General features: G+C 35.4%; 1 protein-coding gene across 1 annotated transcript in view; it reads left to right on the top strand.

Moving 5' to 3' along the window:
• Nucleotides 1–23,643, top strand: part of VPS13A (vacuolar protein sorting 13 homolog A) — a 265,687-nt gene that overhangs the window by 35,399 nt on the left and 206,645 nt on the right. The window contains exons 10-17 of the mRNA XM_040449254.1: nt 3,390–3,447; nt 8,152–8,279; nt 8,478–8,584; nt 10,449–10,620; nt 12,206–12,268; nt 12,731–12,860; nt 13,924–14,018; nt 14,324–14,466. Of these exons, the coding sequence (XP_040305188.1) occupies nt 3,390–3,447; nt 8,152–8,279; nt 8,478–8,584; nt 10,449–10,620; nt 12,206–12,268; nt 12,731–12,860; nt 13,924–14,018; nt 14,324–14,466 (896 nt within the window). The remainder of the gene's footprint in view (nt 1–3,389; nt 3,448–8,151; nt 8,280–8,477; nt 8,585–10,448; nt 10,621–12,205; nt 12,269–12,730; nt 12,861–13,923; nt 14,019–14,323; nt 14,467–23,643) is intronic.

Below are 23,643 nucleotides of genomic sequence, written 5' to 3'. Positions count from 1 at the left end.
CATCCATTACCGTACATAGTTAATCTCAAAACTTTTAATGAGTACTTTTAAGATTTACTCTCTCAGTAACTTTAAAATATGCAATATGAGGGACACCTGGGTGGCTCAGTCTGTTGAATGTTCGACTTTTAATTTTGGCTTAGGTCATGATCTCCCAATTTGTGGAATCAAGCCCTGTGTCGGACTCAGCACTGAGCATGGAGCCTACTTGGGATTCTTTCTCTCCCTCCCTCCCTCTCTCTGTCTCTCTCTGTCTCTCTGTCCTTCCCCCACTATTGTTTGCTCACTATCTCAAAATAACTTTAAAAAAATGTACAATATGATATTACTAACTATAGTTGCCATGTTGTACATTACATACATCCTCATAACTGCCTTCTTTTATAACAAGAAGTTCTTACCTTTTGATTCTGTTTACACATTATGCATATTTCCCACTCTGACAACCACCAATCTGTTCTCTGTACCCATGAGTATGAGCTTGGCTTTTTTTTCATTTTTATTTTTAATTTTTTTTAAGCATTCTGTGTGTAAGGTCATAGGGTATATGTCTCTCTGACTTATTTCACTTAGCATAAGGCCTCAAGGTTCATCCATGTTGCAGATGGTAAGATTTCCTTCATTTTAATGGCTGAATGATACTCCACTGTGTATTTATACTATATTTTCTTTATCCATTCATCTATCAATAGACATGTGGGTCTTTTCCATATTTTAGCTATTAGAATTAATGCTGCAGTGAACATGGAGGTGCACATATCTTTTCTAGCTCATGTTTTTCTTTTCTTTGGGTAAATGTTCAGCAGTGGAATTGTTGGATCATATGGTAGTTCTCCTTTTAATTTTTTGAAGACCCTCCATACTCTTTTCTGTAGGGGTTGCATCTATTGGTATTTCTACCCACAGTGTGTAAGAGTTCAATTTTCTCCACATCCTTGCCAACACGTGTTATTTCGATAATAACCGTTTTAGGGTACCTGGGTGCCTCTGCCAGTTAAGCATCCCCATGTTGGGCTCCATGCTGGGCATGGAGCCTACTTTGGAAAAAAGTTAATAACCATTCTAACAGGTGTTAGTTGCTTTTGATTTGCATTGCCCTGATGATAAGTGGTGTTGAATACCTTTTCATGTATCTGTTGGCCATCTGTCCAGAAAATGTCTTTTCCAATCCTCTGCCCATTTTTTTAATTGGATTATTTCTCTGAAATTGGGTTGTAGGAGTTCTTCATATATTTTGCATATTGACCACTCATCTGATAAACGATTTGCATATATCTTCTCCTCTTCAGTAGGTTGCCTGTTCATTATATTGATGGCTTCCTTTGCTTTGTAGAATCTTTTTAGTTTGATGTGTTCAACTTACTTTTTTTTTTTTTAAGTTTACATCCAAATTAGTTAGCATATAGTGCAACAATGATCTCAGTAGTAGATTCCTTAATGCCCCTTACCCATTTAGCCCACCCCCCCCCACCCACAACCCCTCCAGTAACCCTCAGTTTGTTCTCCATATTTGAGTCTCTCCCTGTTTTTCTGTTATGTTTGTTTCCCTTCCCTTATGTTCATCTGTTTTGTCTCATAAAGTGCTCATATGAGTGAAGTCATATGACTTTTGTCTTTCTCTGACTAATTTCACTTAGCATAATATCCTCTAGCTCCCTCCATGTAGTTGGAAATGGCAAGATTTCATTCTTTTTGATTGCCGAGTAATCGCATCTTGTGTATATATACTATGTATATGTATATGTATATGTATATGTATATGTATATGTATATGTATATGTATATATATACTATAAACATTGGGGTGCATGTGTCCCTTTGAAATAGCACACCTGTATCCCAGGGATAAATGCCTAGTTGTGCCATTGCTGGGTGGTAGGGTAGTTCTATTTTTAGTTTTCTGAGGAACCTCCATACTGTTTTCCAGAGTGGCCGCACCAGCTTGCATTCCCATCCACTTGTTTTTCTTTAGTTTTCTTTTGGTGTCAGGTCCAAAATGTCATCGGCAAGACCAGTGTCAAGGTACTTACTGCCTATCTTTTCTTTCAGGATTTTTATGGCTTCAGGTCTTTAATCTATTTTGAGTTAATTTTGTGTATGGTCTAAGGTAGTGGTCCAGTTTCATTTTCTTGCATGTGGCTGTCCAGTTTTCCAAACACCACATATTGAAGAGACTCTCCTTTCCCCACTGTACATTTTTGGCTTCTTTGTGGAAATTAATTGACCATACATATGCATGGATATATTTCTGGGCTCTTTATTCTATGCCATTAATCTGTGTGTCCGTTTTTATGCCAATACCATACTGTTTTGATTACTGTAGTTTTGAATAGAATTTGAAATCAAGGCTTGTGATATCTCCAGGTTCTTTCTCAAGATTACTTTGGTTTTTGAGGTCTGTTGTGGTTTCATACTTATATTAGGATCATTCTATTTCTGTGAATAATGCCATTGGAAATTTGACAGGGATTGCATTGAATTTGTAGATTGCTTTGGCTAGTATGGACTTTCTAACAATGTATCTTAAAATATGGAGCATGGACTATGGTCCCTTTTTTTGGCATCTTTAGTTTGTCTCTTCAGTGTCTTACAGTTTTTGGTGTACAAGTCTTTGGCTTCCTTCGTTTAATTTATTCCTATGTATTTTATTCCTTTTGATGTAATTGTAAATTGGATTGTTTTATCAATTTCTCATTCTGCTACTTCATTATTAGTGTGTAGAAATGCAGTAGATTTCTGTATGTTAATTTTGTATCCTACAATTTTACTGAATTAATTAGTTTTAACAGTTTTTGGTGGAGTCTGTAGGGTTTTCTATATAGAATGTTATATCATCTACAAACAGTGATAGTTTTATTTCTTCCTTTCCAATTTGGATGCCTTACTTTCTTTTTCTTGCCTAATTGCTCTGGCTAGGACTTCTAATTCTGTGCTGAATAAAAGTGGCAAGAGTAGTGGGCATCTTTGTCTCATTCCTAATGTTAGAAGAAAAGCTTTCAGGTTTTAACTATTGAGCATGATGTTAGCTGTGGGATTGTCATATATGGCCTTTCTTATGTTAAGGTGTATTTCCTTCATTCCCACTTTCTTAAGATTCTTTATCATAAATGGATGTTGAATTTTGTCAAATTTTATATATGTGTCTGTACACAAATATATAAAAACACACATATATTCAAATAGTTCCTAGAACATTCTTTAATAGTAGTAGTTTAATGGGATATTGTCTAACCAGTTTAATATTTTCCATAGCTAAGTCCTCCTAAGTTTGAGTTTTTTATTTTTTAAATTGTTTTTCAGCTTTTTTTTTTTTTTTGCATATGGTAGGATTTTGTAGAATAAAGATCTGTTGGCATGAATATAAATAAAAGCAGTTTGTCTTTTAATAGGACAGCTTGAGGAATGGTATTGTCAATAAAAATATTGTTCCAGAAGGTTATGATTTTGGTAAGTACATTTTATAAAATAAGTACAATTAAAGTAATTGGTATAAATTTTAATGAACATTGTTAATGTCACTGTGATGTTTCATGTTAATTTTGTCATATAAGTCAAGGTATTTATAATACATATGCACAAATAAAACAGCTGTCTGTTCAATGCCCTTCATTGTTGGGGAACTTTTTGCTATATTTCAAAACTATAGGAAAGAAAAATGTCCCGAGAGAGGATGTAATAAATGTGGTAAATCTCTAAGGACTATTCATAATAATTATAATGTTAAGACATTTTAAATGGCAAATACAGTTTAATAAGGCTAGCTGCCATAGTCTGTAGTGTAATCTTACTATTTTTAAAATGTATATTTAAAACTTTTCTTCTCCATACTTGCATTTGGTTCCAAATTTTCTGAAATGAACATGTACTTTTCAGAAATGAGTAAAATTTCAAGTTGAAAGGAGTAGCATTTCTTGTACTCTGTAGGTACTCAGTAAATACTGATTGGTGAGTGGGTAACTTCTTTATTAGCTTTGGTCGTCTGATGTCTTCAGTGATTCTTTGCTGTATTCTTCTACCTTCATGATTATACTTTATTAATTTCCTAAAGTTGAGTCTTGTTTTCACTCTTAAACTATCCATTTCATGGTTTTGGTTTTATTTTCTAGATTATTTTCATCAAAGGAAACATTAGGAACAGATGAGATTTCTTGTCATGTGCATTGATGATTCTCCTGTCTGTCACTTAAGTTTGACTTATTCTCCTTTGCCCTGCTGTCATTTCCTGCTGTGATAGTCAGGACCTGATGAGAGAGAAACCACACAGTAATTTGAGCAGGGGAAGTTTAATATAAAAAATGACTGTAACAGGGGATTGGAGTCACAAAGGATTCGCTAACAAGTAGAGAGAACTCTAAAGAAAAAAAGGAATAGTAGAAGGAACTGCCCCTACCCTAGGACTAAGATGGAGTGCCCAGAGAAGAGGGTCTGCCTGCCTCAGCATAGAGATCTATGTGACCAGGGCTCACCGATTGCCAGGAAAGTCTCTAAACTTGTTGGAAATTCACCCTCAGGAACTTTATGGATTCTCATAGAGATTTGTCCTGTGGGAGGCACTTCACTGGAGAACTGCATTAGGGTGCTGGGAGAATTTTCTGGCTGCTGCTAGTCGCCGTGCAGTTCAGGAGGCTGGTGCTGAAGAAGTCTGTCATAGTGTAGGAGCTGCTGTCATACCGTAGGAGCGGGACGCTGAAGGAGCAGAATTCTGTAGGAGCCATTTTGTGGGAGCTGGGTGGTGGAAAAACCATGGCAGTGCAGGAGTCTGTGGAATGAGCACATTAGAACCAGCAAACATAACTCCTCTTACAGTATCTCTCCGGCGCCCTCTACTGATAAAGATTAGTATTACGCTAGCTGGTAAAGAAAAAATATTTCAAGGGCCCAAGTCTAGTTTTTTTTTTTTTTTTTAATTTTTTTTTTCAACGTTTATTTATTTTTGGGACAGAGAGACAGAGCATGAACGGGGGAGGGGCAGAGAGAGAGGGAGACACAGAATTGGAAACAGGCTCCAGGCTCTGAGCCATCAGCCCAGAGCCCGATGCGGGGCTCGAACTCACGGACCGCGAGATCGTGACCTGGCTGAAGTCGGACGCTTAACCGACTGCGCCACCCAGGCGCCCCTGAAGTCTAGTTTTTAGAATAGACAATGAAGGATGAATTCAGAGTTCACAGATAATAAATTGATAATTGGCATACCTGTTGGAGAGGGAAGGAGGACTGAAGGCTTTTTTTTTAATTTAATGGGAGAGTCAACAGCTTGTTCATAGGTTGAGATGAGAATCATCTGTAGAACATGAATAAATGAAGCAAGATAGAGAAGGGATAATTTCTTTATTGATATGGGTAAAAGGGGATAGGATCTCATGCACAAGTGGAGTGCTTTTCCACACAGAGAACATGATTAGTTCAATCATAAGACAGATTTCAGGTGTGAGACACAAGTCCTGATACTGGGTGGGCAGTAGAGATGGTGATAGTTTATGGAATTTCTTTGATGAGCTCTTACTTCTTAATATGTGAGGTGTTGGGAGGTTTTTGGAGGGAGGAGAGGCTGTGAAATACCCATGTAGGTTAACGGGAGAGAGAATTGAGTAGAACCGTGTTCTCAAAAGTGCAGTTCAGACTAGCAGCATCAGTATTACTTGGAAACTTGTTAGCAGTGTAAATCCTAGGGCTCATCCCCGACAGACTGAATCGGAACTTATGAGAATGAACCTTGGCAATCTATGTTTTAATAGGCTTTCTTGGTGATTTTGATTAATACCAAATTTTGAGAGCCACTGAGATAGGGTAGGGGTTGGGCAATTTTTTTTTTTTTTTAAGGGCCATGTAGTAAATTAAGTATTTTTCAGTTTGAAGGCCATGTGTATACAGCCTCTGTCACATATTTTTCTTTTTTCCTTTAAACAACCGTGTAAAAGTGTAACAATCATCATTCCTAGTTCACTGCTTGTGCAAAAACATGCTGTGGGTATGGATTTGGCCTGTCCTTGACTAAACGTTGTATGATTTCTCAACAACATTGAGGAACTGTGGGATTTATGACATAGTGAGGCCGATCTGTGTGACTGTGTAATTTTTTTTCCCCCGATAAAATTCAACTTCTGTGGTAGATTATAGGTGTAGAATACATGGTGAGGGGTTTTATCCAGAATTAGGGTTTTGCCTGATCATTGACAAAAGTGAGAAGGACAAAGGAATGAGGAGTAAATGCAGGGCAATGATTAACATAACCGATCATAGAATTTTAATAGGGTGGGGAGGGAACCGAGGACATGAGGTGGAGGTGAAGGACAGAGAAAGAATAGGATCAATGAGTGTTAGGTTCCACAGGACCTGGAGGTTTGGTATCAGAATACTAGAGTGGTACGTGGTGGCGGTAGGAGAGTTGGATGCTTGAGACTGAATTTATGGAGAGGGCGGGGCTATGGACATGATGAGGCTTAGTGGATGAAGTAAGGGGTAGGAGTCCAAGGTTCTGAGAGGCTTTGGTTTTTGAAAGAGCATTTGTATGTGGAAATCACTTGGAAATTAGAGTTGCCAGGAGCTAAAATCCGAGAGAGGTAGGAGAGATTGTAACCCAGGGGTGGATAGAGATTGCAACCAGGGAGGGTATGGGAGTTGTGTAGTCTTCCATGTAACATGAGAAAGGTGGGGGAGAGGAATCATTTTAGTGGTTTATTGCTTTGTACGTATCCTTCCATTTACATATAAGTTTTTCTTATTTTTCACTGTGTGGTATTTTATTGTATGGATGTACCATGATGAATTTAACCAGTCTCCTATTGTGGAATATCTTGTTTTATTCAAGTTCAACATATGTATATAATTGAGTATAATATGTTGAGTACATTTGAATGCTCAATGTAAAAAAATTAAGTGCTGTGCCTTGGGGATGATTAAAACCAGAGGAATGTACTATGTTCTTACACAGATTAGCTGATAATTTAATAGTTGATCTCTCTATAGATTGAGCTACTACTGGCCTCCCTTTGCAAGAATATTGTTATCCTTTTTTGATACTAAATATAAAAGGTTTAGTTTAATCTGTCTTAGATTATGGGTTGAGCCAGGAAGGTTATCCTGGGTAAACTCTCACTCATCTTCTCAAATCTCCTTTTACAAGTCAAAAGGAGGCAGATGGATACATAGAAACTGACCAGAAATTCAAAAATTATAATTCTATAATAGAAGTCAGTGTTTAAATAAAATCTCTTTCCTCTTAGCATTTTGAATGTAATTCTTTTAAAACTGTATTTTTGTCAACATTTTTTACACTATTTTTGCCTTTTAGAGAGTGTTCCTGTCTTTAAGGGTTATGTTGGTGTTTTGAGGGGAATTTCAGTTAGTCTGTTTACTTAAAGAAGAAAATATAAATTATAGTTAGGAAAAAGATAAAAGAATCTTTTAATTGACAGTTCATCTAACTGAATTTTAGCAGTGTGCAAACCTGGGAAAGTAGAAAGAGTATAAGAAATGAAAATCAATATTTTCAACTCCATCCCTTTAGTACTTAGAGACTCTTGAAATACAACTCAATTTAAATTTTTAAAATTTGCCTTTCTCTGTAAGGCTTATTTCACTTAGCATCACACTTTCCAGTTCCGTCCATGTTGCTACAAAGGACCATATTTCATTCTTTCTCATTGCCACATAGTACTCCATTGTGTATATAAACCACAATTTCTTTATCCATTCATCAGTTGATAGACATTTAGGCTCTTTCCATAATTTGGCTGTTGTTGAGAGTGCTGCTGTAAACATTGGGGTACAAGTGCCCCTATGCATCAGTACTCCTGTATCCCTTGGGTAAATTTCTAGCAGTGCTACTGCTGGGTCATAGGGTACCATATGTTTTCACTCTTATGTGGATCCTGAGAAACTTAACAGGAACCCATGGGGGAGGGGAAGGGAAAAAAAAGGTTAGAGTGGGAGAGAGCCAAAGCATAAGAGACTCTTAAAAAATGAAAACAAACTGAGGGCTGAATGGGGGGTGGGAGGGAGGAGAGGGTGGGTGATGGGTATTGAAGAGGGCATCTTTTGGGATGAGCACTGGGTATTGTATGGAAACCAATTTGACAATAAATTTCATATATTAAAAAAAAAGAAGAGGTATATATAAAAAATTTTTTTTTAATTTGCATTATTTTCCAGTGTTTCGCCCCATATCTGCTAATGCCAAACTTCAGATGAATCGGCGATCGGATTTTGACTTCTCTGCACCCAAGATAAACCTGGAAGTTGAGTTACATGAGATAGCAATTGAATTTAATAAACCACAGGTGATTTTTTTAAAATGAAATTTTGAGTTATAATTTGATAAAAGCAGAACCAAGACACTTTTTAATGTTTATTTTTCAGAACTAAGATTTTTAAATGTATTTCAGAAATCCACAGTGTCTTAGAGTAACATTTAATTTTTTAAACAGTTGAACACAAAATATGAAACATTTAATAGACTTAATATTTTCATTCTTTAGTATTTCAGCATTATGGAGCTTCTTGAGTCAGTTGATATGATGACGCAAAATCTGCCATATAGGAAATTCAAACCTGATGTACCTCTTCACTATCATGCCAGAGAATGGTAATATGGCTTAGTTTTTTTTAATTGAGGTATAATTTGACATACTACATTAGTTTAAGGTTTATAATGATTCAATATTTGTATATGTTGTGAACTGATGACCACAGTAAGTCTGGTTAACCTCCATCACCAGATAAAATGACAAAATTTTTTCCTTCAGAGTTTTTATGATCTCTTAGCAACTTTCAACTATGCAGTATAGTATTAACTATTGTTACCATGCGGTACATTACATCCTCATGACTTATTTTGTAACTGGAAGTTTGGATCTTTTAATCCCCTTCACCCATTTTAACCACTGCCTATGCCTCATCTCTGTCATCTACCAGTCTGCACTCTGTATTTATGAACTCAATTTTTTTATTTTTGTTTTTTGAGATACCATATATAAGTGAGATCATACAGTGTTGATCGTTCTTTGTCTAATTTCACTTAGCATAATGTCCTCAAGGTCCATCTATGTTGTCACAAATAGCAAGATTCATTCCTTTTTAGCACTGAATAATATTCCATTGCATGTGTGTGGGTGTGTATGTATACACATATGTATATGTGTATACATACACATCACATTTTCTTTATCCATTTATTCATTGATGGACACTTGGTTGTTTCCATATTTGGACTGTTGTTATTAATGCCACAGTGAATACTCAGGGTACATATGTTTTTGTACTAGTGTTTTCATTTCCTTCACATAAATACCCAGAAGTAGAATTGCTTGATCTGATTTTTTAAATTTATAATATATAGCATAAAAGTGAATTTATTGACTTTAAGAATAACTTTTTAAGATATTCTTAAAGGACAGATAGAAACTGATTTATGGCTTTTGCTTATTATGTTAAATTGAGTTAAGGGATTCTAAGAAAATTAAAATTTTTTTTAATGTTTTTATTTATTTTTGAAACAGAGCATGAGCAGAGGAGGGGCAGAGAGAGGGGGAGATGCAGAATCTGACGCAGGCTTTAGGCTCTGAGCTGTCAGCACAGAGCCCGATGCGGGGCTCGAACTCATGGAGTGTGAGATCATGACCTGAGCTGAAGTCGGACGCTTAACCGAGTGAGCCACCCAGGCGCCCCAAGGGATGCTAAGAAAATTTATAAAAGATACTAGAATACCATTCATTAACTATAGTTTTGGGACTATTAAAAACTATATCCTAGTTTGTGTCTAGCAATGTCTTTTTTAAAAAAAAATCCAAACTTTCGTATTAGATACTTTAAGCCTATATAATTGAACTTGAAAGTCGGGTTATGTGTGTGAAGTATAACCCCTTTCTAAATTCCAAAGTCTTAGAGTGCCTTGGGTGGCTCAATTGGTTAAGTGTATGATTTCAGCTCAGGTCGTGATCTCACTGTTTGTGAGTTTGAGCCCTGTGTTGGGCTCTGTGCTGACAGCTGAGAGCCTGGATCCTACTTCAGATTCTGTGTCTCCCTCTCTCTCTGCCCCTCCCCCCCAAAAATAAACATTAAAAAATGTTTCTAAATTCAGAAGTCTTAATCGCTTATTAAGCTCTTGCTGTTTCTAGAAGTTGGAAATACTTTTAATTTAGTTGACTCTTAATTAATATTCAGGTGACTAAAGTGCTATTTGCCAAGTAATATTTCCATAGTTTTTCTGTAGAGCTATATTTTTTGTAACAAAATTTAGTGATTTTGTTTATTTCCACTTTGGAAGGAGGTAAGATTAATAATGTAGTCTTAAATAGGGCTGGGAAAAATCAGATACTCAGTACACCATTTTGATAGTACACCATATAGGTACATATGTTGTTTTGGAGTGGAAGTAACTTTATTTCCTACTGTTGGTTTGAGGGTGTTAAGTGTAGGGTTTTGTTTTTGTTTTTGTTTTTTTACTATAGGTGGACTTATGCTATACATGGTATTCTGGAAGTAAATGTCTGCCCCCGGTTACGGATGTGGTCATGGAAGTATATTAGAGAACACAGGCAAAAAATGAAGCAGTATAAAGAACTGTATAAAAAAAAGATAACAACTAAAAAGCCAACTGGTGAACTTCTCCTCTCTTTGCAGGTTAGCATTTAAAAAAAATGTTGAACATTTTATGCCACATAACTCCTCCGTTTTTAGTGACTAACACTTCCTACTTCAATTTTGACTGACTCTGTCTTTTAACCCAGACCTTTTCATACTCCTGTTCTTAATTTACTTGGGTGATATGAGCTCTGGTGATATTCTCCTGTGACCTGTTGGAATTAGAGACTATTCTGAATCTGCGGAGATCTGGGTTCATGCAAATAGTAATTTGAAGTCTCACACTGTGACGTTTTTAACCTCAAAAGCCTAAAAAGCATTTGCTACATTGATTCCAATCTTCTCTGTGTCTCTATTTCAAAGGCTTACATTATCTGTCACTGTTCCATTTCTCTGTTACATCTGACGGTGTTTATTAAATAAATTTCTTGACTTTTATACATACCATGCTTACGTTTGTAGCCAAGTCCATCTGCCTTTCCTCATCTCACTCTCTGTCTCTCTCTCTCCCTCTCTCCCACTTTTACTCATTCTTAAAGCTCTACTTAAGTACCATCTCTTGTATGGACTTTCCTGAACTTTTTACCCATACAGAGAGCCTTCTTTGTCATAATTTTGTGGAATTTCTAGTTTTAACCAGCAACTTTATGTTTCATTATCTGTCTTGAGAACTCCCTAAATACTAGTCTTTTAGCATTATAGTATATTCTAGATGGGCTTGTTTTGTGGGATAAAGTTCAGTTCAGGGAGACTGAGGGAAGGTACCTTCTTGAAATTAACCATTCTGAATCTAGGCCAGATTCCAATTAGGAGCTCCCTGAAGACTGAGCTTTATTTTTATTTCGAGGTGGGACACTTTCTGCAGACTTAGACTAATTAGGAATGCTTGGGTTTAGAGGCCTTTTGGGATGGATACAGATTTCCTTACTTATTATTTTGGATCTTAACCTGAATCCTACAAGTCTGCTGGATAGTAGAATTCTGAGTCAAGCTGTTTTCTGGATAATAGTAGGTCATGTTTGCTTCTCCTAGGGAGGATAAAAAGATTTTATCATGAAATTCTTAAAAACAATCATGGAAATAATGTATTGATATGATGAAATATTTAGCTTATCTCAGTTTATTTCAGTAGCCAGAAAAACTTTGGAAAATGTAGAATTTCAAAATAAGTTTTAAATGTATACAGATCAACTTGCTTTATATTAAAGATGGCACCAACTGTGCATATAATATGAAGGATTTATAATTTTTAGTTGAAAGTGACACTAATGTGTTTACCCTTGTTGTAGTAAAACCCCAAAATCATTTTAAGCAGTACCTGTGTGATACCTTTTAGTATGTGTCTGTGAATCATGCAAGGTTGTAACACCCGTGTGCATGACATGTGTGGTTTCTTTGTTAAGGTTATTCCATCAGTACAGTTTCCAGGCTGACCCATGTATAAGCACTGCGTCTCAGAATTTAACAGGAATATTATGTTGATAGATGATCTATTTTCTGCTTCCTATTACATTTTTGCTTTAGTGCAGCAATTTGATAGATTATATATGCAATTTTATAATTTTTATAATCTTTATATAGGTATATAAAGTTATTTCAAAAACACTTTTGTTTATATTTTCAGGAGTTGGAAAAGGTCTTGGATGTATTTAATATAACTATATCAAGACAACAGGCAGAAGTTGAGGTAATTCCAGATTATGTTTCAATTAGTAAAAGTAAATCTAGATTCCGTGTAGATTTGACAGATGTAGTCATATTATTAGTGTTGTGCTATAATATGCTGTTTCCTGGAAGGGGTTCAAATTTGCCTCTTGTAGTATAAGAAAACTTGATTTAATGTTTTGCCCCATCCATTTAAATTAGGTCCTATGGGGAAAAAATTCTTTCTAAATAATTTGGCTTATCAAACACTCAGTTCATATGAAGGTGAAAATCCAATTTTGGGGGGAGTCGTGTGATCACCGTGACTTGTAAGACAGTAGGGCTGATTGTACCTGGTAGTCCTACATTCTCAGGTTTGGCTAATGTTGCAGTTACTGTGTTTTGTCGTCAGTTTGTATGTTGTTTATATTCATAGTTAAGTTTTGTGTCATATTTCTATTAGATTGCTAAATAAGGATAATTTGTCGTTTATTTGAAAATTTAGGTAAAGAAAGCTGGATACAGGATTTACAGAGAAGGAGCAAAAGATTCGGAGGATAATAAAGGATGGTTTAGCTGGCTGTGGACTTGGTCAGAACCAAGAAGTAAAGAACAGCCAGATGTTAAGCCTGGAAGTAGGTCCATTTCATTTTATAGTAGTGCAGTTAATCATCAGATTAATTTAGTGTAGCTAATCATCAGGTGTGAAAATAAAGTTTTGCAGAAAATTTTTTAATTGAAATCAGCAAAATATGCATACATATCATATGTAACTTATTCTTACTCTCAATAAAACTCTTATAACATTGCAAATATATATGTCAAATAAAAAATAAATTTTTTACCTTAAAGTTTACAGAAGAACTTTATGCTCAGAGGATTTAGTAAATGCATATAGATAGTAATAAGTGAAAATTTGCAAGTGGTATAAGCCATTGTACATTTCTGTTGAAATTGTTTTTGGAAAGGTTTTTGTTTCCTTACCAAATATTTAAGATCATAGCTTTGGAGATTTAGGGGCTTAAGTTTATATCCTGGATCTATCACTTACTAGCAGTGTATCCTAGGCTGATTACTTAAACTCTTTGAATCTCAATTTTGTCATCTGTAAAATGGGAAGATTATGATATTAATACTACCTACTTTGTATGCTAAGTGTGTTGCTTAGCACAATGCCATTAAGTGTGTAATACTGTTAGCCATTTTGTGAGCTTAATACAAATACTTAGAAATTTATATTGCTAAATTTATATATTTAGCAATTTATATTTTTGGAGACTAATCCTTTAAAATTGCCAATGCCATCCTGACATTCAGGGGTTATGATTTCTTTTTTTAAAATTAAAAAAGGGGCGCCTGAGTGGCTCAGTCAGTTAAGCATCCAACTTCGGCTCAGGTCATGATCTCACAGTTTGTGAATTCGAGCCCCATGTCAGGCTTTGCGTTGACAGTTCAGAGCCTGGAGCCTGCTTCGGATTCTGTGTCTCCCTCTCTCTCTGCCCCTCTCCTACTTGCACTCTGTCTCTTGCTGTCTCAAAAGTAAATAAACATTAAATTTTTAATTAACAAAGTTTTTTTATAATTTCTTACAAGTATAAAAGGAGTTAAATTTGCATTTCATTTGTTAAAGGCAGCTAAATTATGGGTTAGTTTTATCTTACCAGTTAAGAATGAAAAACACTTCTTTATGATTTGTAGTTCTTGAAGAAATGTTGACACCTGAAGAAAAAGTTTTACTCTATGAAGCAATTGGCTACAGTGAAACAGCAGTTGATCCAACCTTGCCTAAAACAGTAAGATGTTTTATTGCCTTATACCTTAGAGTTTAATGATAGATAGGCCTGTTTTTAATCATCTCAGAAGTAGGTTTCTGACTTGTTTTGATATTTGGTCTGTAAGTATTCCTTATTTTAATTTCGAAGGTAAGGATAAAAATTGCCCCTACTTTTTAATGTTAATGTGGTGATAATTTAATATATAAAGGGTTGTTTTTAAAGTATTTTTTGGTTATTGGAAAGAATAAAGTATATGAATGAGAGTATTTGTTGTATTTACATATATGTTTTCTTCGCATTTTATTCCTCTGAATACACTCTAGTTTGAAGCCATGAAGTTTTTTGTTCACTTGAAAAGTATGTCTATTGTTCTAAGAGAAAAACGAGAAACACCTGAACTGTTAGATATTGTAGTGGAAGAATTTAGCACTTTGATCGTGCAAAGACCAGGGGCACAAGCAATTAAGTAAGTATTTTTCTTTTACTTACAAGAAAAAAATTCACAACCTAACAGTATTTTATAAAGACTACTGTGGTTTAACGTATCCTTATGTATTTTTACGAACTTACATTTTGGAATTAATAAAATAACACATGTTCAACAGAAAACTCTATGCTGAGGAAAAGTAGAGGGACACTGAAGAATAATACTAAAATGTCCAAATCACACTATACAAAAACTGCATCAACAATTTGACTATTATCTGGATATGTCTTTATTTTACTTTTGTTTTTAAAATAGTTTTATTGAGAGATATAATTAACATACCATGCAATTCATCCATTTAAAGTGTACAACTCATTAGTATCTTACATGAAATTCACATTGGTGTATTTACAGAGTTGTGCAACAATTACCATTATCTTATTTCCAGTACATTTTAACACTCTAAAGAAAACAAATCCTAGGGGCGCCTGGGTGGCTCAGTTGGATAAGCATCTGACTTCATTCAGCTCAGGTCATGTTCTCATGGTTTGTGAGTTCAGGCCCAGCGTCGGGCTCTGTGCTGACAGCTCAGAGCCTGGAGCCTGGTTCAGATTCTGTGTCTTCCCGCCCCTCTCCTGCTCATACTGTCTCTCAAAAATAAATAAACATTAAAAAAATTTAAAAACAAAAAAAGAGGGGTGCCTGGGTGGCTCAGTCAGTTGGGCGGCCGACTTCGGCTCAGGTCATGATCTCGCGGTCCGTGAGTTCGAGCCCCGTGTCGGGCTGTGTGCTGACAGCTCAGAGCCTGGAGCCTGTTTCGGATTCTGTGTCTCCCTCTCTCTGACCCTCCCCCGTTCATGCTCTCTCTCTGTCTCAAAAAAATAAACGTTAAAAAAAAAAAATTAAAAACAAAACAAAAAAAGAAATCCTACACCTATTAGCCACTCCTCATTCTCCCTTTTCTCCAGTGTAAGGCAAAAAGTAATTTCTAAGAATTTGTCTGTTGGAGGCATTTCAAATGAATGAAATCATAAATTATACGGCCTTTTCTGTCCAGTTCCTTTCACTTAGCATATTTTTCTTTTCTTTTTTTCATTTCGCATATTTTCAAGGTTCATCTGTGGTATAGCATGCATTAGTGTTTTTTTTTTCCTTTTTCTATTGCCCAGTAATATTCCATCATATGGATATACTACATTTTGTTCGCCCATTCATCAAATGATGGGTATTTGGCTTGTTTCTACTTTTTGGTTATTATGAGTAATGTTGCTATGAATATTTACTGGCAATATTTTATATGGACAATAGGTTTTAAATTTTCTTAGGTGCATACTTCGGAGCAGAAGTGTTTCCTCATACGGTAACTGTGTCTAGATTTTTAAGGAATTGCCAGACTGTCTTCCAAAGAAGTTGCACATTTTACGTTCCTATAAGTAGTGTACTAAAGTTTCTGATTGATCTACATCCTTGCCAACACTTACCTTCCTTTGGATTACAGCCATCCTACCGGGTGTGAATTGGTATCTCACTGTTGTTTTGATTTGCATTTCCCTGATAGCTAATCATGTTAAGCATCTTTTCGTGTGATCAGGTAGCCGTTTCTGTATATTCTTTAGAGAAATGTGTATTAAGTTATAGCCCATTATTAATTGGGTTGTCTTTTGATTATTCTGCTTTAAGAGTTCTTTTTCTTCCCTTGGCAACTATTTTAATATTTTTTATTATTTATTTAAAACTGAAATCCAAGTTAGTTAACATAGAGTGTAGTAATAATTTCAGGAATAGAAGTTAGTGATTCATCACTTACATATAACACCTAGTGCTCATCAAAACAAGTACCCTCCTTACTGCCCCTCACCCCTTCAGCCCTTCCCCCTGCCCCCCCATCCAACACCCTGCCAGCAACCCACAGTTCTTTGTATTTAAGAGTCTCTTAAGGTTTGTCTCCCTTTGTTTTGATATTATTTTTGCTTCTCATCCTTTATGTTCATCTGTTTTGTTTCTTAAATTCCACATATGAGTGAAGTCATACGATAGTTATGTTTCTCTGACTGACTTATTTCGCTTAGTATAATACACTCTAGTTCCATCCACATTGTTGCAAATGGCAGGGGTTCATTCTTTTCGATGGCTGAGTAATTATTCCATTGTGTGTGTGTGTGTGTGTGTGTGTGTGTGTGTGTGTGTGTGTGTGTGTGTGTGTATACATACCACATCTTCTTCATCTAATCATCAGTCGATAGACATTTGGGCTCTTTTCATACTTTGGCTATTGCTGATAATGCTGTTATATAAACATTGGGATGCACGTGCCCCTTTGAATTAGCACCCCTGTATCCCTTGGTAAAATACCTAGCAGTGCAATTGCTGTGTCATTGGCTAGTTCTGTTTTTCATTTTTTGAGGAACCTCCATACTTTTTTCCAGAGTGGCTGCACTAGTTTGCATTTCCACCAGCGGTGCAAAAAGATTCCTCTTTCTCCACATCCTTACCAACATCTGTTGTTGCTGGAGTTAATTTTTAACCATTCTTACAGGTGTGGGGGGGGATCTCATTGTGGTTTTGATCTGTATTTCCCTGATGATGAGTGGTGTTGAGCATTTTTTCATATGTCAGCCATCCTGATGTCTTTGGAAATGTATCTATTCATGTCTTTTGGATTATTTCTTCACTGGATTGTTTTTTTTGGGTGTTGAGTTTGATAAGTTCTTTATAGATTTCGGATACTAACCCCTTATCTGATAGGTCATTTGCAGGTATCTTCTCACATTCCATTGGTTGCCTTTTAGTTTTGTTGATGGTTTCCTTCTCTATGCAGAAGCTTTTTATTTTGATGAGGTCCCAATAGTTCATTTTTGCTTTTGTTTCCCTTGCCTCTGGAGACATGTCCAGTCAGAAGTTGATGCAGCTGAGGTCAAAGAGATTGTGGCCTATTTTCTCCTCTAGGATTTTGAGGGCTTTCTGTCTTATGTTGAGGTCTTTCATCCATTTAGGTCTTTCATCCTTTATATATTCCTTTATGTTTATCTTTGAGTATGGTGTAAGTGGTCCAGGTTCATTCTTCTGCATGTCACTCTTCGGTTTTCCCAGCACCACTTGCTGAAGAGACTTATTTTTCCATTGGATATTCTTTCCTGCTTTGTCCAAGATTAGTTGGCCATATGTCTGTGGGTCCATTTCTGGGTTCTCTATTCTGTTCCAATGATCTATATGTCTGTTTTTGTGCCAGTACCATACAGTCTTGATGATTACAGCTTTGTAATACAGCTTGAAGTCCGGAATTGTGATGCCTCCAGCTTTGGTTTTGTTTTTCAGGATTGCTTTGCCTAATGGGGGTCTTTTCTGGTTCCATACAAATTTTAGGCTTGTTTGTTCTAGTTCTGTGAAGAATGCTGGTGTTATGTTGATAGGGATTGCATTGAATATGTAGATTGCTTTGGGTAGTATTGATATTTTAACAATTATGTTCTTCCAATCTATGGGCATGGAATTTTTTTCCATTTTTTGTGTCTTCTTCAATTTCTTTCATAAAATTGTTACAGTTTTCAGTGTATAGATTTTTCCCCTGTTTGGTTAGGTTTATTCCTAGGTATTTTATGGTTTTTGGTGCAATTGTCAATGGGATTGATTTCCTTGATTTCTCTTTCTGCTGCTTCATTATTGGTGTATAGAAATGAAGCTGATTTCTGTGCATTGATTTTTGTGTCCTGTGACTTTGCTGAATTCATGTATCCATTCTAGCAGTTTTTGGTGGAATCTTTTCGGTTTTCCACATAGAGTATCATGTCTTCTGCAAAGAGTCAAAGTTGGACTTCCTCCTTGCTGATTTGAATGCCTTTTGTTTTTTTATGTTGTCTGATTGCTGGACTTACAGTACTATGTTGAATAACAGTGGTGTGGGTAGACATCCTTGTTGCGTTCCTGACCTTAGGGGGAAAGCTCTCCGTTTTTCCCCATTGAAGGTGGTCTTTTGTATGTGACCTTTATGGTCTTGAGGTATGATTCTCCTATCCCTACTTTATTGAGGGTTTTTATCAAGAAAGAATGCTGTATTCTGTCAAACGCTTTTTCTGCATCTACTGATAGGATCATGTGGTTCTTATCCTTCCTTTTATTAACGTGATGTATCACATTGATTGATTTGCAGATATTGAACCAGCTCTGCATCCCAAGAATATGAAGAATTATTTTAATATATTGCTGGATCCAGTTTGCTAGTATTTTGTTGAGAATTTTTGCATCCATGTTCATCAGGGAAATTGGTCCGTAGTTCTCCTTTTTAGTGGGATCTTTGCTTTTAAAATCAAGGCCTGGTAGAATGCGTTTGGAAGTTTTGCTTCCATTTCTATTTTTTAGAATAGCTTCAAAGGGAGAACAGCTTTAAATGTCTGGTAGAATTCCCCTGGAGAGCTATCTGGCCCCAGACTCTTATTTGTTGGGAGAGTTTTAAGAGTTCTATATGTATTATTGAAAAAATCTCATATGAGATGAAAGTTTTTTAGTTCTTTTCTCTCATTTACTGTTTTCATATTTTTGATGGTATTCTTTGCTGGATATTTTGGGTTTTGATGAAGTCCAGTTTATTTTTTGTTGAATTAAAGACTCAAGAAGTCTTTGCATAACTCAAGGACACAAAGATATATTCCTTTATTTTATTTTCTTGTGAGAATTTTATACCTTCATCTCTTCGGTTTATGATGCATTTTGAGTTAACATTTGTATATGGCTTGAGGTTGGGGTTCAACTTCATTCTCTTCTCTCATTTGTCCTATCATCATGTATTGGGAAAACTTATTTCCCATTGAATGATCTTGGTATCGTCATCAAAATGAGTTTACCATAAATGTAAGATTTTATTTCTAGATACTATTCCTATTCATCTATATTAATCTGCTGCCAGTAATACACCCAGTTTCCTTTTTCTTTTTCTTGGTCCTCTGATTTTCTTGAATTTCTTTGTGTCTTTTCAGCTGCTCTTGTCCATTTCTGCCAAAAAATTTCAGGTTAGATTTAATGAATGTGTTGAATCTGTAGATCAGTTTTAGGTACTGACATTTAAACAGTATTGTCTTATAGCCCGTGAACATTGGATGTCTTTCCATTTATTTAGATCTTCATTAATTTCAACAGTGTTTTATACCTTTCAGAGTTACAAGTTTTATACCTTTTTTTATTAAGCATATTCTCATGTATTTTATTGTTTTTGATGCTGTATGGAAGGAAAGAGTGTTCCTCAACCCTTTTTGGGTGCCTTGCTGTATCTGAAAATTAAATCTGATGAAGACTAACAAGAGAGAAGCATACAGATTTATTTTGTGTAAGTTTTAAATTGACATGAGAGTCTTCATAAGGAAATGAAGATGCAAAGAACCAGTTAGACTAGACTACGTTAGATTTGATGAAGAGTGGACAATTGGGAAGGACTTGAAAGGTCAGGGAGTGTAAGGTAAGTATACTTGACTGGGGGAACTTCAACAAGCCCTATTTGTTAGGATTCTTCTCAGTTTACCTTTGTCTTTAGAGAGAAAGATGCTGCTTTGCTCTAGGTATAGGGAGGGCACCTGTTATATGAGGGTTTGAGGGAAGTAAGGGTAGGGGAATATCAGAGTGACCTTCCTGCTTCTGCTGTTTCTCAAACTCCTTCAACTTGAAGTATTCATTATGCCAAGGTGCCATATTTGGGGGCTGCGTGTCCTGAACCCCATCAATGCTATTACAGGTGGCATCATGTTCTTAATTTCACTTTGGATTTTTTATTACAAGTGTGTAGAAATACAATTGATTTTTGTTTATTGATCTGCAACCTTGTATATACCCTGCAAGCTTGATAAACTTGTTTATTTGAATAGTTTTTAGTGAATACCTTGGGATTTTCTGCATTCAAGAGCATTGCATCTGAAAATAGAGATAGTTTTACATCTGTATTTCCAATGTGGATACCTTTTCTTTAATTTCTTTCTTAATTGTCCTTGTTTGAACCTTCAGTGCTATGTTGAAAAGTGGTCAGAAAGGGAATCCTTTCCTAGTTGTTTATCTTATGAAGAATGGCTTAAGTCTTTTAAATATGATGTTAAGTGTGGATTTTTCATAGATGCCTTTTATCAAGTTTGAGAAATTTCCTTCTATTACTAGTTTGATGAGTTTTGTTTTGTTTGGCCCAGAAGGTTGTTAGATTGTGTCAAATGCATTTTCTGTGTCTATTGAGATGATCGTGGTGTTTTTGTTCTTTATTCTTTTGATTTATGGTTTATTACCTTAAATTATTTTCAGAGGATAACATAACCGTGTATTCTTTAGGGCATATGTATAATTTTGTCTACATACAGCTGGATTTGGTTTGCTGGAGAGGATTTTTACGTCTGTTCATAAGAGAATATAAGTCTGTAGTTTTCTTGTGATTGCTTTGTCTGTTGTTTTGTATTAAGACAATACTGTCCTTGTATAATGAGTTAGGAAATGTTCCCTCATCCTTGGAATAGTTTGTAAAGAATTGGCATTGATTCTTCATTAGATGTTTGCTGGTAGAATTCACCAGTAATGTCACTGAGGCCTTAGCGTTTCTTTGTGGGAAGTTTTTAATTATTAACTTAATCTAATCTTGTTCTTAGGTCTATTTAGATATTCTTGTTTTTTTTTTTTTTTTTTCCAGTCAGTTTTGGTAGTTTTTTAGGAATTTGTCCACTTAATTTAAGCTATCTAATTTGTTGGCAAGTCGTTGGTTACGGTATTACCATAATCCCCTTTTCTTTCTGTGAAACCTCATAATGTCTTTTTTTTTTTTTTACTCCTAATTTTTTTCGAGTCTTTGCTCTTCTTTCTTAAGCTAAATTTTGTTGATCCTTTAAAAAAAACAGCTTTGGTTTTGTGTTTTCCTATATTTGTCTATTCTCTATTTTATTAATTTATCCTCTCACCTTTATATTTTCCTTATTCTGCTTGTTTTAGGCTTAGGTTACTTTTTCAAGTATCTTTACCTGGTAGGTTAGTGATTTCAGGAATTTTTTTTGGTAATGTATGCATTTACTAGTTCAGTAAATTTGTTTTATTAACTTTTCCTTATTGAGGTAAAGTTGACATAAAATCATCCCCAAAGAGTACAATTCAATGGGATTTAATATATTCATAATGTTGAATAATCACTTCCCCTGTCTGGTCACAGAATCCCCACAAAGTGAAACCCCGTACTCATTAAGCATTACTCCCAGTTTTTCTCTTCTTTGTGGCCCATTATACTTAGCCAAAGTTCATAGTTTATATTGTCACTCGTTCTTGGTAGTGTGCATTATGTGTGTTTGGACAAACATATAATGGTGTGTCCATCACTATGGGATCATACAGAGTATTTTCATTGCCCTAAAAATTCTCTGTTCAGCCTATCCATCATCCCCATCCCTCAACCTCTGATCTTTTACTGTGTTCATAGTTGTGCCTTTTCCAGAATGTCATGCGTGTTGTTAGAATCATATACTATGTATCCTTCTCAGATTGACTTCTTTTCACTTTGTAATATGCACTTAAGGTTCCATCATGCCTTTTCTTGGCTCAGTGGTACATTTGTTGAAGTGCTTAAGAACATGGTGTTGTCAGGCTATAACAGTTTATTTATCCATTTGCCTACTGAAACCCATCTTGGTTGCTTTAGAGTTTTGGCAATTATAAATAAAGTTGCTATAAACATCTGTGTACAGGTTTTCATCTTTTTTGAGTAAGTACCAAGAAGCATGACTGCTGGATTGTATGGTAAGAGTATGTATAGTTTTGTAAGAAATTAGTTTTATAAGAAATTACCACCACACGGTTTTCCACAGGCTGTACCATTTTGCATTCCCACTAGTAATGTGTGAGAGTTCCTACATCCTTGCCCTTATTTGGTTGTTGTCAGTGTTTCAGATTTTGGCCATTCTAATTGGTGTGTAGTGGCATCTGTGGTTGTTTTTGTTTTTTGAGACAGAGCATGAGCGGGGGGAGGGGCAGAGAGAAGAGAGAATCTTAAGCAGGCTCCCTGTGATGCAGGGCTCTGTCTCATGACTGGGAGATAGTGACCTGAAATCAAGAATCAGACGCTTAACCAACTAAGCCACCGAGGTGCCCTGGCATCTGTTTTGTTTCCATTTGCATTTCCTTGCTGTACCTGATGTGGAGCATCTTCTCATGTGCTTATTTGCCATCTGTACGTCTTCTTCGGTGAGGTGTCTGTTAAGGCTTTGGCCCCCTTTATAAACTGTGTTGTTTGGGGTTTTTTTAGTTTTAAGAGTTCTTTGTATATTTTGGATAACTCTTATTAGATGTGTCTTTTGTGAATATTTTTTCATAGTCTGTGGCTTGTCTTCTCATTGTTGTAACATTAACATCTACCATAGTTCTGTTTTTTGTTTGATGTCCTTGTTCCTTGTTCCTGTTTTTGTCTTTCTTGCCTTTTCTGGCCTTTGTGGTTTAATTGAGTATCTTTTATGATTTTGTTTTCTCACCTTTATTATCATATCAAGTTATAACTTTTTTTCTAATTTTTTTTGTGGTTGCCCCTAGAGTTTTCTATATAGATTAATGATCCAAGTCAGCTTTCAAATAACACTATAGTATTTCATGGGTAGTGTGAGTACTTTATAAGAACAAAAATACCTGTATTCCTTCTTCTATTCCCTGGTATCATTACTATTACTCATCTCACTTGTACATGAGCATGCATAAGAGTATATGTATATACACACATAAAATACATGTAAGCATACATAACCAACTTATTACTGTGATTTGGAACATAGTAATTTGTTAGATCAATAAAATAAGTAAAATAAAGGTTTTTATTTTACCTTTACTTTTTCCTTCTTCTGTAATCTTGAGTTCTTTATGTAGATCTGAGTTTCTAACTTACATTTTTTCTTTCTTCCTATATAGCTTCTAAATATTTCTCAAAAGGCAAGTCTAGTTGCAACAATTTCCTTCAATTTCTGTTTGTCTTAGAAAGTTTTTATTTTCTCTTCACTTTTGAAGGAGGATTTTATAGGGTACAGAATTCTAAGTGTTTTTTTTTTCTTTTAACACTTTAAAATTTTCACTATACTTTTTTTGCTTCTATGGTTTCTAACAAAGCAAATGTAATTCTTACCTTTGCTCCTCTGTAAGGTATTTTTTTTTCTTTCTTTCAGGGTCTTTTCTTTATATTTGATTTTTTTTGTAGTGTGAAAACATGTGTAGGGGTAGTTTTTTCTCTTTTGC

The sequence above is a fragment of the Herpailurus yagouaroundi genome, unplaced genomic scaffold, assembly GCF_014898765.1.
Source record: "Herpailurus yagouaroundi ecotype Mexico unplaced genomic scaffold, PumYag 199, whole genome shotgun sequence".
In the NCBI taxonomy this organism is placed as follows: Eukaryota; Metazoa; Chordata; class Mammalia; order Carnivora; family Felidae; genus Herpailurus; species Herpailurus yagouaroundi.
Note: the sequence above shows the minus strand (reverse complement) of the source record. Positions and strands in the feature narration are given on the sequence as shown.